Here is a 15,240-nt window from a genome sequence, read left to right as displayed (position 1 = left end):
TCAATGTACCCTTTGGTAATTTCCACCTTTTGGCTATTGTGAATAATTGAACATGATACACAAATATCTGCATGAGTGCCTGCTCTCAGTTCTTTGGGGTTTATACCTAAGAATGGAATTGCTAGATTATGAGGCACTTCCATGTTTATCTTTCTGAGGAATTCGCTGCTTCTACAGCAGCTACACCATGTTACATTCTTACTGGCCATGTACAAAGATGCCATTTTCTTGACATTCTCAGCAACACTTGTTTCCCTTCCCTCCCCTTCCTTCCCTCCCTTTCCTTCCCTCCTCTTCCTTCCCTTCCCTTCCCTTTTTTTTCTTGTCTGCATGATAGCTATCCTATCATGGTTGTGATTTGCATTTCCTTAATGACTAATGATATTGAGCATCTTTTCATGTGCTTATTGACCATTTGTATGTCTTTTTTGGAAAAAGTGACTATTCAAACCCATTGCCCATTTTTTAATTCAGTTGCTTGTTTTTTGTTATTCTTGGGATTTTAGGATTTCTTTACATGTCATGAATACTAAATCCTTTTCAGATATATGATTGCAAAATTTTCTATTTTTTAAGTAATGTCCTTTGATGCACAGAAATTTTGGATAATGTCCTTTGATGCACAAAAATTTTTTTTTTTTTAATTTTATTTATTTGACAGAGAGAGATAGCGAGAGCAGGAACATAAGCAGGGGGAGTGGGAGAGGGAGAAGCAGGCTTCCCGCGGAGCAGGGAGCCTGATGTGGGACTCGATCCCAGGAACCTGGGATCATGACCTGAGCCGAAGGCAGACGCTTAACGACTGAGCCACCCAGGCGCCCGATGCACAAAAATTTTAAATTATGATAAAGTCCAAATTCCTGATTTCTTTGTCTTTTGTTACTCACCCTTTTGGTGTCGTGTTAAGAATCCGTTGCCAAATACAAGGTCATGAGGTTTTATCTCTATGTTTTCTTCTAAGGGTTTTATAGTTTTAGTTCTTATATTTAGGTCATTGATTAAAGTTTAGTTAATTTTTTTACAGTATGTGTTGTGAAGTAGGGGTCTAGTTTCATTCTCTTGCATGTGAAAATTCAGTCATCTCAAAATCATCTATTGAAGAGACTCTTCTTTCCCCATTGAATGGACTTGGCAATTTTGTGAAAGATCAATTAGCTATAAAGTCACAGTTATTTCTAGACACTCTCTGTCCTATTCCATTTGTTTATATATCTATCCTTATGCTAGTATCACACTAATTTTTGATTAGTATAGCTCTGTAGTAGGTTTTGAAGCCGAGAAGCTGATCCCTTCAGGTTTATTCTTCTTTCAAGATTCTTTTAGCTTTCAGGGCTCTTGCAATTCCATGTGAATTAGAAGATTGGCTTGTAATAAATGGAAGTGCATGAAACACACACCATTAAGAGACAGTGTCAATTGGATAAAATAGATGCTGTCACAAGAAAATCACTTCAAATACAGTGTTAAAGACAGATTAAATATTAAGCCACAAAATAAGTTTCAATACATTTTAAAAGATTGAACTCTTACCAAGTATTTTCTCTGACTGCAATGAAGTTAGAGTTCAATAACAGAAGGAAAACTGGAAAATTAACAGAGTATGTGAAAATCAAACAACACATATTTTTAGAACCATTGTTCCATCTTTTATTATTATTATTAAAGTATAGATGACACACAATGTTACATTAGTTTCAGGTGTAGGACACAGTGATTCAACAAGTCTGTACATCATGCTATGCTCACAAGTGTAGCTTCCATCTGTCAGCATCTACTATTACAATACCATTGACTATATTTTCCATGTTGTACCTTTTATCCCTGTGTCTTATTCATTCCATAATTGGAAGCCTGTACCTCCCACTCTCCTTCACCCATTTTTCCCATCCACCCTCCTGCTCCCCTTTGGCAGCCATCAAACAACACACTCTTAAACAACAAACGAGCAAATTAAAAATCACAAAGGAAATTAGAAAATACTTAGAGACAAATAAAAATGAAAATACAGCTACTCAAATTTATGGGATGCAGCAAAGGCAATGCTCAAAGGGAAATTTTAGCTTTGTATACCTAGATAGGATTTCTCTCAGGGTTTTTGTGTTTTGTCTTCTTACTTTTTATTTTGATACAATTGTACATTCACAGGCAGGATAAGAAATAACACAGTGAGATGCCATAGACCTTTGATCTAGTTTTCCCCAATAGAAACATTTTTTTATAACTAGAGTAACAATATCACAATTAGGCAATGGATGCAATCTACTGACTTATTCAGATATCACCAGTTTTACAGGCACTGATTTCTGTGTGTGTTTGTGTGTGTGTGTGTGAGTGTGTGCTTAGTTCTAGGCAATTTTATCATGTGTGTAGATTTGTGTGACTACCATAATACTTACGATACAGAACAATTGTATGATAAGGATTGGTCATCTACCCCTGGGTCATCTACCCCTTACATAGTCACAGCCACCATCTTCAGTCCCCCTATCCACTTGCTGCCTAACCTCGATCAACTGCTAATCTGCTTTCCATTTCTATAGTTTGTCATTTAAGACATGTTACATGAGTGAAATTATGCAGTATGTGACTTTTTGAGATTGTCTTTTTCACCCTGCATAATTCCTTGAGTTCCATCCAGGTTGTTGCATTTACTTTTTTTTTTTTTCTCCTTTTTATTACGGAGTAGTGTTCTTGGTAAGGATGTGTCACAGTGTAACTATTCTTCTTTTGAAAGGTATTTGGGTTGTTTCCACATCAAGGCTATTATGAACAAAGCTGTTACAAATATCCCTGTGCAAGGTTTTGTGTGAATGTAGTTCTCTGGGATGATTACTCAAAGAGTACAAATGCTGAGTTGTATGGTAAGCACAAGTTCAGTTTTGTAAGAAAATGGCATACTGCTTTCCAGAGTGGTTGGACCACTTTACATTCCTATCAGCAATTTCTCTTAAGGCTTCAGGTGTGTCTCCTGCTGTAACCAGTTAACATTGGCTGAGTTCAGAGCAGGTGTAGGAAAGAAACAAATAAAACACACACACACACACATACATACATACATACATACATACATACACACAAACACACACACCAAAGACAAACCAAAACAACAACAAAACCTACCAGATTGTCCCTCCTGCTTTCTCCAGCTCAAGAGTTTACTTTTCCCAGTCTTATTACTTTGAAAATAGAGTTTCTCTGGGAGATTTTCCTGTCAACGTGCAGTTGATCCTCTGTGCAGTTATGGGGCTCAGCTTGCTCTCACATCAAACATGGGAGATAAAGGAGGGGGGAAAAACCACTAACTCATCACTATGTTGGACTTTCTTCAAGTTTTGACATCCCTCCTCAGTTGGTTATTGTTTATTTTTAGAGTCTTTACATGGTTTCTCTGTGTATTCTGCACAGAGTTTCCATTACTTTCATTGGGAGCTGAAGGCTCTAGTGAGTTTACTTCATCTTGGCTATTACCAGAATCATCACACAACTTTAGGAATTGTCAAACTGTTGGTACATTTTCAAATACATTGCTGCTCCAGCATTTTTTCGGATGTCTTAGATCTCTTTCTTTTTGGCCAGCTGGGAAAGATATCCATACGTTGTTCTAAAGTGAACAGTGGCTGAGTGATAAATGTCATCTGGCTGATGATCTAATAGATGAGAATACAACTTCTAATAGCAAAGATGATGAATAATGTGAAACTTACGGTATGTCCTGAAACCAGGGCGTATTTTGGAATTTTTTGAAGATGACTTGCATTGCAGTACTTAGGAGCTTTATATTCTTCAATGGGAGGTGATTAAGTAAAAGGCTTGCAGAGTAAATTCTTTTATTTTAAAAGAATGGTAAATCCAGTTTCTATTTTTGTTTCTTCTGGTGTTCTGCCATTTAGCTTATCTTTGGGTGGAGAAAATCATTGCAATTTCAAAGGTGTGAGTTTAATCTATGATATATTAGGGTGTTCAAATCCCTTCTGGGATTCTAGTCTTTCCCTAGGAGTGATAATTAACCTCGGAGAGTATCACTTAGGCAGTTTCACCTGATGGTTTGTTTTAAGAATTTACTTATCTCATATACCTTTCTGACTAATCACTTCAGGTTGAAGGTAGGAATGGTAAGGTTGTAGAAAAATAGGTACCCTCACCAGGATATTTCAGCCATCAGAAACCCTAAGCATTAGGGACCCCTGGGTGGCTTAGTTGGTTAAGTGTCTGCCTCTGGCTCCGGTCTTGATCCCAGGACCCTGGGATCGAGTCCTGCATCGGGCTCTTTGCTCAGCGGGGAAACTGCTTCTCCCTCTGCCTGCTGTACTCCCCCTGCTTGTATGTTCTCTTTCTGTTTCTCTGACAAATAAATAAAAATCTTTAAAAAAAATTAAAAAAAGAAACCCTAAGTATTGCATTCTAGTGTTCAGTGTTTGAGTTGTATGGTGCCTTTTTAAATAATAGTTCTAGGATATTTTTCCTTTCTTGGTGTACTGGAAAGTGCATGGGACTTCTACTCTAAAGGATTAAATTTGCCCTGAGTTCAACTTTTTGCTAATTATGTTACTTTGGATAATTTATTATCATAAGCATTAGATTCCTCATATGAACACGTGGTTAATAATATCTGGCACAAAGAACTTTGTTTTGAGTTCTAAATTTTATACATATGTATTGTAAACCAAAATAAAGAGGCAAACTGAGGCAAGGTCAAGTGAGAAACTGAGTTTATTTGGGAATGGCAGAGGAATTGCAGTTTAGGAAATGCATGCTGTAGCAAGCTACAGGTCAATCCACTGCCGAGTTTGTGGTGGCTGTATTTATGGGCAAGGATAGCAAAAAGATAGAAGTCCAGCTGGAGTCCCAGCAGTAAGCTCATTGGCTTGAGGATGGGGAGAGATTCCTGGCAGATGTTTATTGGTAGGAAGGCAAGTCTCAGTTTTCTCTAAATCAGGCATTTATAAGAAATCAGTCTCTCAGTTCTTAAGTTCTTTTCTTCTATAAGGTGTATGTGGGAGATTCTCCATTTCATATCCTCCTGTTCCATTTTAGACTGAAATTTCTTCACGGTATGTATATATGATGTATTATATACATGATATATTTTATATGTTTATCTATAGGATGCCTCTCTCTCTGAAGGTGGTGTTGCTGTAAAACCTTTTGTAAGTCAAAATAGCATAAAGCAAAGAAACAAAGAGCATTAATTTTTATGGACATTTTTTTGAGCATTCCCAGTCCCCCAAAATAACCTCTCTTAGACTTTTCTGATATCTTAGGATACATTTTGCTAATGGAGGTACAAAACAATTTGAGATAAAGCACAGATGCTCACAGACACGGTTGAAAGCCATGGTGGCTTGATGCTGAGATGCTGAGGGTATTTCCCAGGGAAGGAGCTTGGTGGGCCCACTTTTCCTGCTGGGTATATGCTGCCTCTATAAGGAATTGCTGCAAGACAAACACTAAATTCTGCTTTTGTTTTTTGCATTTTTTGGTAAAAGTGAAATCCTCTTTGGATTTCTTTTGGTTAGTGAAAATAGGTAGTAATGTAGGTCTTTCTTAAAAACCAAGTAGCATAATGTGAACTTTTGAAAAACTAGTTAGTTTAACATTTAAATACATATGTAAGTGATTTATAAGATTTTAAATGCAAAAGAAAAGAGTATTGTTTTTCTGTAAACAATTTATACCTGAAAAGCAATGATTTCTTCCCAGGTAGGGAAAGGAAGCTTAAAGATATTAGCCAATTTTTAGGAGTAGTTATTGGAATATTCACAATATAATATACTATATTTCTACTAGTAATCTCTGTAAGTAGATTGCAGAAACCAAGGATTCCTTCTGTTCCAGTTTAAAATTACATTTTGCAGGCTCTCTTTGAGGTTCTGACTTTGTACTCACCATTTTAGAATCTACATATAAATTGCTGTGTACTGTCATTTTACTATAGTCAAATACATTTCAAAGCCAAACATCATGCTGTTTAAAAAGGGACAGAGAACAATTATATTTGACAAACAATTTTTACATGACCTGAAAATGTCTTAGGATTAAAAATGATCCTTTTATACTCTGATTTGCTTAGAAGTGTTTGTTTAGTTGAAACTTGTAGAATCATTTCATTATACTTTAGGGCTGGCTGAAAAAGTTGGAAAAGTCTCAATAAAGAGTTTGAATTTTGCCTCTTTGCTTGCTGGGATGAGTATTCCCAGCAGAAGAATCACCAAGTTTGTATTGACTGTACAGGGAGTTACAACTAACACTGTAATCATTTATGCAATTTTTGTGAATACCCAGGAGATGGTGGTACTTTTCAGTTTCAGAAGGAGTACAGATTTACTGCTCAAAACACTTGACATAACTAGAAGGAAACATCTGATGTTGAAAATGGAAAGTAGTTACCTTTTGTTATGGTTAGCATCAAACAGAAGTATTCATGTTTTTCTCACAGTTTAAAACTAGGCATGTAGAGATTTTTGTGTCATTCAGACATGGGAATAAAATAAATAATTCCCACTGAAAGAGAACTGCCCTAGAATCTGGGAAATTTTCCTAAGTATGAATTTCAGTTAACTGTATTTTTTTAAAAATCTTATTTCAATTCTTTATACACATTTATTTTTTAAATAATTTTTAAAGATGTGTTTATTTGAGAGAGAGAGAGAAGGTGCGAGTGGGGGGGGGCAGAGGGAGAGGGAGAGACAGAATCTCAAGCTGCCTCCCTGCGGAGCGAGGAGCCTGATACAGGGCTCCATCTCACAACCCTGAGATCCTGATCTGAGCTGAAACCAAGAGTTGGACACTCAACCAACTGAGCCCCTGAGATGCCCCCACATTTATTTTTCAATGAAAGTTTATAAACTGATGAGTTACAAAATTTAGGTCAATAAAGTCTGAATTATGCAATATTTCTTATTTGTCTCCCTGGTTGCCCTATTTGGAGGTTCCTTTGATAGCCCACCAACGTGCAACCCCTCCCCCTTTTTGCCAAAGAAAGTATTTTAGAATTTACATTTTAAGAAGTTTTTAAGAATGATTTAGAAGATTAAAGTTATTTGGGCAGATTGGTTCTCAAAATAAAACACATAAAAGAAGCACTTTTTCTGAAAAGAATTGGAACAGTTTTGATGTTCTCTTCCTAAGAATAAATAACATGTAGAGACAGGGCAGTACCTTCAAAGCCTCTGTTTCTTTAATAGAGGTCCCATAACATAACCACCTCTATTCTTTCAAGTGAAAGGTTTTGCTAGGTTTGAATTAATTCATAAGCACTCTTGGAGATTAGTAAAAAGGCCACCTCTCACCCCTGGAAGGGAAACAGAAAAAAAATTTTTTTCCCCAAGCTTAGAAAAGATGAAGGATAGGCTGTTAAATCCCTAAGTAGAGTTCAATGTTTGATTTTATAAACCCAGTAGATGAGGGTCAGGTTATTGTTATAACACCTCACATACACACGCACATGTACGTATGCACATGCTTGTATGTGTTAAGTGATCTTTAGTTGTTGTTCGCTTTCCTATGAGAAGTCATCAAATAGGAGATGCCTTTGGCTAGTGTTGTTATTTATTTATTTTTTGGCTAAAGATAACAGATAACAAGTTAGCAACAGAATTAGTGGTAATGTAACATGGTATATATAGGTAATACAGCCCATAGTTAAGAGTATGGGCATGAAGTCATTCTCCCTTAGTTCAAATTCTGGTTCCAAAATTAACTGTGTGACTTTGAACATCTTGCTTGAACTCTTTGTGCCTGAATTTTCTTTCACAAAAGAAGATGTAATAATCACACATAACCTGTAAGGTTTTTAGGAGATATAAGTGATGCAACATGTAAAATACTGGTGTATGTTTAGCTTTCAATAGATTTAGATATTTTTATTAATATCATCACTGTTTTAATAATCATCAGACCATCATCATTACCAGCATAATCATCTTTATTATATATTGATATTCTGTTTTGTTGGATCATATCAGCCTTTTATCTGAGGGGATTACTTTTGTTCCTATATTTAGTAAAGTGCATGTATTTGTATGTTGTGTTTTTGTATTTAATAGTTACCTAGATTTTCAAAAGGGTGGACATAAGAGTAAAATGTATTAATATATAATGTTCCTCTTGAACAGTACATATACATTTAAATAGAATAGTTATTAAAATTTTATTCCAAAGTCACTCAAAATGCTCTATTTTTAAATACTTTAAAAATAATACATTTTGAGAATTTAAATTTTAAAGTTCTATAAGAATTTCTTAGATGCTTGTTAAGTTTCTCTTTGAACTGTAGGTAGCCCAGCTCATTACAGAAAGTTTGCTGTATATTGAGGTTAAAACGGAAATTTGCACCTTTGCTGGACACAGTCAAGTGAGGAATTGAAAAGAAACAAAATGAAGAAACAGAAATCCAACTGTGTAGCCTAGTTTTAGATTCATTCCATTACCATAAATAAAGCTTATATAATACAACAACATAAATGATCTCAAATATATAATGAGTTATAATAAAGCCAGATTAAAAAATACATACTGTATGAATCTACTTACAAGTAGTTGAAAAGTAGACAAAATTTATGTATTGTGATAAGGATTAGAATAATTGCTACTCTGGGGGATTTAACCGGGAGTTTGGGTGCCGTAAAATATCTATACGTGTGTATGTGTGTAAAAAGTCAATCATTGAACTGTATGCTAAAGTTTAGAGTATGTGATTCATTCCTCATTAGGAAAGGGAGAGGGAGAAGGAGAAAGAGAAAGAGAGAGTGAGAGAGGGTGTGTGTGAGGTGGGGAAGAATGGATGTCTAATTTTACTATAACTAAGATTTCTTTTTGCTGTTCTTACCTTTTCTTACTCCAACCTCCCTTCCTTTTTCCTAGGACATTGATGTTTCTTTAATTTTAAATTTGTGAACTTGAGAAAGTGTTTTCATGATTATTCTCGCTTATCTGATTAATCTTGCTATATTCTTAATTCTTTTGAAAAGGAGTGGAATCTGATTTGTATGTTTCATTCTTTGCCAAAGATTGACCCATACTTTCCATAAGTAGGGTACAATCTGCCAGAAACAAAACAGTTTGATATTCTAATACATCATTGCTGGCATTCCTTGTGTATCTTACGTTCTTAGAATGTCATTATAAAGTGAGATTTATTTTTAGGTATATACACTTTCTATATATGAGTGATGTTTCATTACCTGACATAAATACAGACACTGGTGCTCTGTAATCCTTAAACATCCCTGCCTAGTCAGTTAAGCTATGCTGAGGCCACCTTGCTTGTCCTTCCTTATATTTTCCTCATGAGATTGGAATTCAGATTTTTAGATAATAATTTTATCATTTGCCAATTTTTTTTTTCTTTTTTTAGTTGCAGCCTTTAAAAACCCCTGTTTCTCTGCATTGTTTGTGTTCTCTGGCTCAGCAGTTTATCCTTTACTTTTTTTTTTTTTTAGAATAACAAAAAATATTTTACTAAAACATAAGATTTACAGAAGTTTCCAGACAAGGCATACAAAATGGTCACAAGCTTTTTCTTGAAGGAAGGATTCTACACTTAACAGCAAGTCACAATGTTATTAGTGAGGGCTGTGATGTTTGTTTAATGTTCCCATTTTGGTTCAAACAATCAAGCTTGTCCATCTACAGCGTCTAAATAAAGTTAGACCTGGCTAGAGAGCATATTCTAAAGAGCTGGTTAGCTGCTTTGAACCAATGCAATTAGATCACCATAAAAAGGGGGAAAGGAGCCCATAAAATTAAAATAAAACTACCTCTCCCCCTCAAAAAAAGTAATAAAGAAAAACACCCACACCCCTGCAGCTAACCCTGACAACTACCTTCATTCACAGTGCTTTATACTCAAACCATGATGGGGAAATGAATAAAAGCAGAGAAGGGCCACTGCTTTTAAACGTTTCACAACAATCTGGATGGTACTTCTAGCCTCTGCTCATGCTTTACAACAGTGAATCAGGACAAGACATAGGTTTGCTCATGTGCATTTAATCACCAAAGGACTGAAGGTGTCTGGGCTTTTATTCTGTAATGTTTCTAAGACTGTGTCCATTAAATGCAAACAAAAAAGGAAGAAGTCTTGGCAGAACAGGAGAACAGGAGAACTTGATGATCAGATCGATTTTAAATATTATTCATGGCATATAGCCTAGTCCATGCTCTAGCTGTTTCTATGGCTTGGGCTTCATTGGTCTTCCACTGCTCCGCTACATCATTTGCTAATGGATCATCTGGATTGGGAGCACTTAACAAAGCCTGGAACGATAGCAGAACTGTGCGGATCTGCAGTGTTGGGGACCACTTATCTTTCAAAATATCTAAACATATTCTTCCCAACTTGTCTACATTAGGATGATAAATTTTGGTCATGAAACGTACTTTAGGGGCTGCCTTCGGGTATTCTTCTGGTAGGAATAGTTCAAGCTTAAAAGTTCCTCCCTCAAAGGGGGAATCCTGGGGGCCAGCAATGACCACATAAAAATAACGGGCGTTGCTCTCATCTGGTTCTGCTTTAATGCCAGGAACTGGTTCTGCCAGCAAACGCTGGGTTTCCTTGATAATCCTGCGGGGTAGCCTGGCTATCTTGTCAGATCCCGAGTTCGGCCTCTGGTCTCGACTCCGGCTCCACTCGCCTCACACGCGAGTCTATCCTTTACTTTTTAATCAGTATTTATAAGTCATCAGAGGATGGATATGATTCAGATTCAGGCTGCATAGAACCAAAGAGAAATATTTTGAACCCAAATTGGAAAGCATACCTAAATATTTGGATTCAGCCCGGAGTCTCAAATAAATACATATGGTGACATTGTTAAGAAAAGAGGCTCTCAGTCTCCAGTGACTGTGCTTAAACAGAATGTAATCTTTGAGTTTTATATGATTCCCTGTATTTCCTTAGAACATTGTTATTTATTTTGTAAGACAGGGATCTTGACTTGTAGAGTACCATGGGATTGCTAAACCTGTCCCTGGTCATCACTATTTTGACACCATGCATGATCTTTTGATAAATTCTTCGATTCTAGGTCTTTTTTCTATTATAACTTGTTCAGGAGAGTTCTTAGAATCATCTGAAATAAAAATACTAAGGTCAGAAAGATTATTGTCTTTTGTTAGGCAGCAAACGCTTTTGTTTCACTCAGATGCTCAGATGCCCTTCGGTCCACCTTTAACCCCAGGGAGCCTGAAATGCCTGGCAGGGGAAAGGGGACTGTCTTCCAGTAGGCCCTTAGCCAATGACTGATTTTGGTAGAGTATGACCGCCCACTGCCCTTGCCTCAGGCTGGGACAATTCTTTTTTTTTTTTTATTATTTGAGAGAGAGAGAACGAGAGATAGAGAGCACGAGAGGGAAGAGGGTCAGAGGGAGAAGCAGACTCCCCGCTGAGCAGGGAGCCTGATGTGGGACTCGATCCCGGGACTCCAGAACCACGACCCGAGCTGAAGGCAGTCGCCTAACCAACTGAGCCACCCAGGCGCCCATGGGACAATTCTTAAATGCAATACTCCAGAGTTCTGCAGTAGCAGGTTGAAGGTACTCTTCTGGGATATTGTCTGCAAATGTACCCCTCATTAATTTCTTCCCTTTCTTTCTCTGTCTTGTATCCTCTCTCCCCACACTTTCCTTAGTGATCTCTCCTGGGATTATTTCCTTAATATATCATTAGCAAAAGAATCTTCTTCTTAAACTGCTTCTGGGCAACCTGACCTAGGACAAACTATATGCCACATAATGATTAACTTCTTCCAGCCCATGTTCATAATAAGTTTCTAAAGATAATTTATTCCTCTTAAGCAAAATTTTGCAATATTTGTAAGACTGTATATGTGTTGACACTAGAGATATTATTTACACTGATTCCTTTCTAATACCATGGCTGATATTTTACATACTGAAGAATAAGACTACTGACTTTGTTTTGACTATAATCAGTGAACTTACATTCCTCAGGAAAAAAAAGCCTGAATATAACTCTTAATTTGCTTATTCTTAATAGCATAGTTACACTTTCCACTTTGAAAAGCAGGAAATCTTATTTCTGAAACTTTAGAAATAATACATGAAATGTTAATTTTTATGCATTTTTGATATGACAGCTTTTCCATGTGGTAATAGTTGAGTGCTATTGAAAATGACACAATAGCACTTGTTGTTTATAATGTTCCATAGTTAATACGAATGCTGAGAGCTGGAGTTCCTCCACACAAAGCAGCCAGCTGGGGGCAGAGAAGCTTGCTGCAGTGTTGGAGGATGGAGCCGGCCCCTAGAAGCAGTCCACTGTGGCTGAGGAATCTTCCAGAGGATGACTGCCACTGGGCCACCTATATGTCCATCTCCTGGGAGCTGCCACATAAGAGTGAGCGTAACTCAACGAACGTGAGTTTGCTCCTTGGTGAGGTAGAGGGAGAGACTACACCAGGTGGAGTTGTCACACAAAATGATCTTTATTAGAAGCAAATAAGGAAATCATGGGGAATAATTCCAAAGCTGTGACCTTCCAAACAACAAAACTGGGGAGTTTTTAAGCTGAGGGTGAATGCCTCTTCATGGAAGGGCTTGGCAAAGAAGAGTTCAGTATAGAATGGGGGCAAAAGTCATCTTTAATAGACAAAGTCTGCGTCCTACTTGATTGAAGTCCCAAAGACCAGCAAGCGTCAGGATCGTCAGTTTTCTGGCTCCAGTTAGCTTTGTGTTTGAGTGTTCACTGGGATTTGAATCCTGCAAAAAACAGCCACAGAATGTGTGTTAGGTCCATCTTTCCTTTTGAAAAAGCACTGGGAGTTTTACCCCTGATTTACTGTGTCTGGTAGAGTTAGGCTATCTCCTGGCCTGCTGGGTTTTTGCATTCCGTTTGTTTCCTGAAAATCCTTAGTACTGAGGTTTTTGCATTCCTTTGTAATTCCAGCACCTCGTAGGAAATTCTGCAAGTTGTGTGCCAGGGCCCGTAGGGCCAGTGGGGCATGGATCACAGAAATAGCTGGGGGGCTTAAAATGTCTTCTTGTGTGTCATGAAAGCTAGGTCTCGTCTTTCTTTTTCTGGGGACCCCTAACTTGTTCTGCTTACAAGAGCCTCCTCAATCTGGAGAGACTGGCGGTTGCTTCTGTTCTGGTCTTGCAGGGTCCCTCCAGCACCCTCTATTGGCAAAGCCTGACGTTGCACGCGCCGGCCCGGAAAAGTCATCGAGTCCCACTTCAACACCACAGAGGCAAGAAGAGTAGGTTTCGAACTGACAGGGAGTAAATTGATGACCCCCACACACAATTCTTACAATAAAGGAAATACTCCATTTTGCTGCGGTGATGAGCTCTGCTTCAAAAAGCGTAGAGCTGCTCTCTGAATTTTGCTTTCAATATAAAAGTAAATTTACTAAGTTGTATAGAAATAGAGAACAATGTGTTATTTATTGATAAGGGTCTCGTAATAGGGGCTTAATGCTTGATAATTTGAACACTCCCTTCTTTATATTGTTTACTGTTTATTTTTATTGTTACTGAACTGTCTCCTTCAGTTTCGTCTGCTGTGGTGGTTGGTATATGACTAAGAGGAGATGTGAAATAAACGTAAATATTAAACTCGGGGCTTAGCGTGGCTTTCAGAGTTGCTGCAGTTCACTCTCCCTGTCAAATAAGAAGTGGTAATCTGGGGAGCACATAACCAGTCATATTCTCTGTTCGCTTCTTTTTCACGGAAGGGATATTTTAAAATCTTTCTCTTTATCCTTGATAGAGTCAGAAAGCTAAATGTGGTATTGTATACTGCAAGATAGCAGCTTCTGATTTTACACGTGGAATGCTTCAGAACTGAATGACTTGGCAGAAGTCACAGAGCTTGCTTGTGACCCAGTCCACGCATGCAAGAACCTAGGCACGCAAGTACCTGGGACTGCAAACTCTTTCTGTGAAGTTAGATGGTGGAGGTACCAAGTGTGGTTTAGCTATTGGTGTACAATAAGTTACCCCAATATTGAGTGACTTGAAACAATAAGCATTTAGTTAGATCATGATTTTATACTTTGTCAATTTAGGTAAGGCTTAGATAGGTGGTTCTTCTGATTTTGACTGGGCTGTGTCGTCTGTGTCCTCTGGTCGGGTAGGCTGCTCTGCTGATCTCAGCGGGGCTTATCTGTGGACGTCAGCTTTGACAAGTAGGTCGACTTGGCATCATTATTCTACCTACCACAGATGGCTAGCCGTCCAAGGTCTCCTGTGAAATATTAGCATTTCCCCACTCTTATCTCTTGCCATCAGGGCGTGTTGCTTGTCTAGGCTGGTTTTGTGGAGAAAAAAAAAAACCAACGACTTTGAAAGATGGGAATGATATAGACAGAATACACTGGAGTAGGAATTTATAACAGATGTTGTAGGTATACTCCACATCCAGATATCATCTGCAGACAGAACACAGGAAAACCAAAGTCCATTTTGCAAGTGAGGGTGGCCTCAGGAACAGAAAGATTAGTTTAAAATACCTGCTTAAGGGGCTTGCCTCGGGAACAATAACAGGATCCAGGGAAAGGATTTACAGCAGTGATCATGCACCAAGATGTTACAGGCAGATAGAGGAGGTAGAGACTAGAAAAATTTTAAAGGGGTAGGTGTGGGGGTAGTCATGATGAGGCATGAGGAGGCTTTTCAAGTTCATGGGAATGATGGAGAAGAAGCTGTTCAAGAGTGACAGTCTGAGTTTGTGGGCATGGAAGGAACTGCTCCCCAGGTAAATGAAGATATAGGAGGTAGGTATAATCAATAGAACAAAAAAGTTAACCATATAACCTCCATTCATGTGAATATATGAATACTGATTGGCTCCCTGATTCACCATCTGTTAGGTTTAATTTGTTTTCTTCCAAGCCTTTCAAGGTTTATCTGCCGTTGTAGCACAGCTGGAGATGTATAGTTTTCTTTGTACAACCTTCATGCCATAGATTTTCTTTCATGTTCACCCGTAGCTTAACCACTGGTTTCAGTGACACTCAAGTGAGTGACCATTTCTTCCTGCCAGTTTATGAACTAGAATGAATGGTTTGTAAGAAACCTAAAATCTTCTTTTTTTTTTTTTATTAAATATACTAATAGCTGTATTTCACCTTCTTTACCTGTGGGATATCTTTAATTTGTCTCACACCAGTATAGGAATGGCATATAATTGCCAAGAGAAAGCCAAGCTTATTTGATACTATTGTTTGAGAGCAAATAAAACCCAAGTATTGGAGAAAGAAAAACTGGGAATTTGATTAA

The 15,240-nt window shown here is 37.7% G+C and overlaps 1 protein-coding gene across 1 annotated transcript; it reads right to left on the bottom strand.

The window, feature by feature from the left end:
- Window positions 1–9,704: 9,704 nt before the first annotated feature.
- Window positions 9,705–13,183, bottom strand: LOC112821059 (ubiquitin-conjugating enzyme E2 N-like). Its single transcript, XM_025868245.2, has 2 exons — window positions 13,067–13,183; window positions 9,705–10,629 (listed from the first exon to the last, which is right to left on the bottom strand). Exons 1-2 carry the CDS (start codon window positions 13,181–13,183, stop codon window positions 10,126–10,128), a joined length of 621 nt encoding a protein of 206 aa, XP_025724030.2. The 3' UTR covers window positions 9,705–10,125.
- Between the last annotated feature and the right edge of the window lie 2,057 nt (window positions 13,184–15,240).

This window comes from Callorhinus ursinus, unplaced genomic scaffold, assembly GCF_003265705.2.
Source record: "Callorhinus ursinus isolate GAN/ISIS: 27379988/994484 unplaced genomic scaffold, GSC_fseal_2.0 scaffold1, whole genome shotgun sequence".
Classification (NCBI taxonomy): Eukaryota; Metazoa; Chordata; class Mammalia; order Carnivora; family Otariidae; genus Callorhinus; species Callorhinus ursinus.
This window is presented reverse-complemented; position numbering and strand designations above follow the sequence as displayed.

Excerpts from the sequence above, each read along its gene's own strand:
- LOC112821059 (XM_025868245.2), bottom strand. The coding sequence starts at position 13,183 with ATGACTTTTCCGGGCCGGCGCGTGCAACGTCAGGCTTTGCCAATAGAG. Across the intron at positions 10,630-13,066 it reads TCCAGATTGAGGAGGCTCTT|TGGAGCCGGAGTCGAGACCA; the intron begins GTAAGCAGAACA and ends GTGTGAGGCGAG.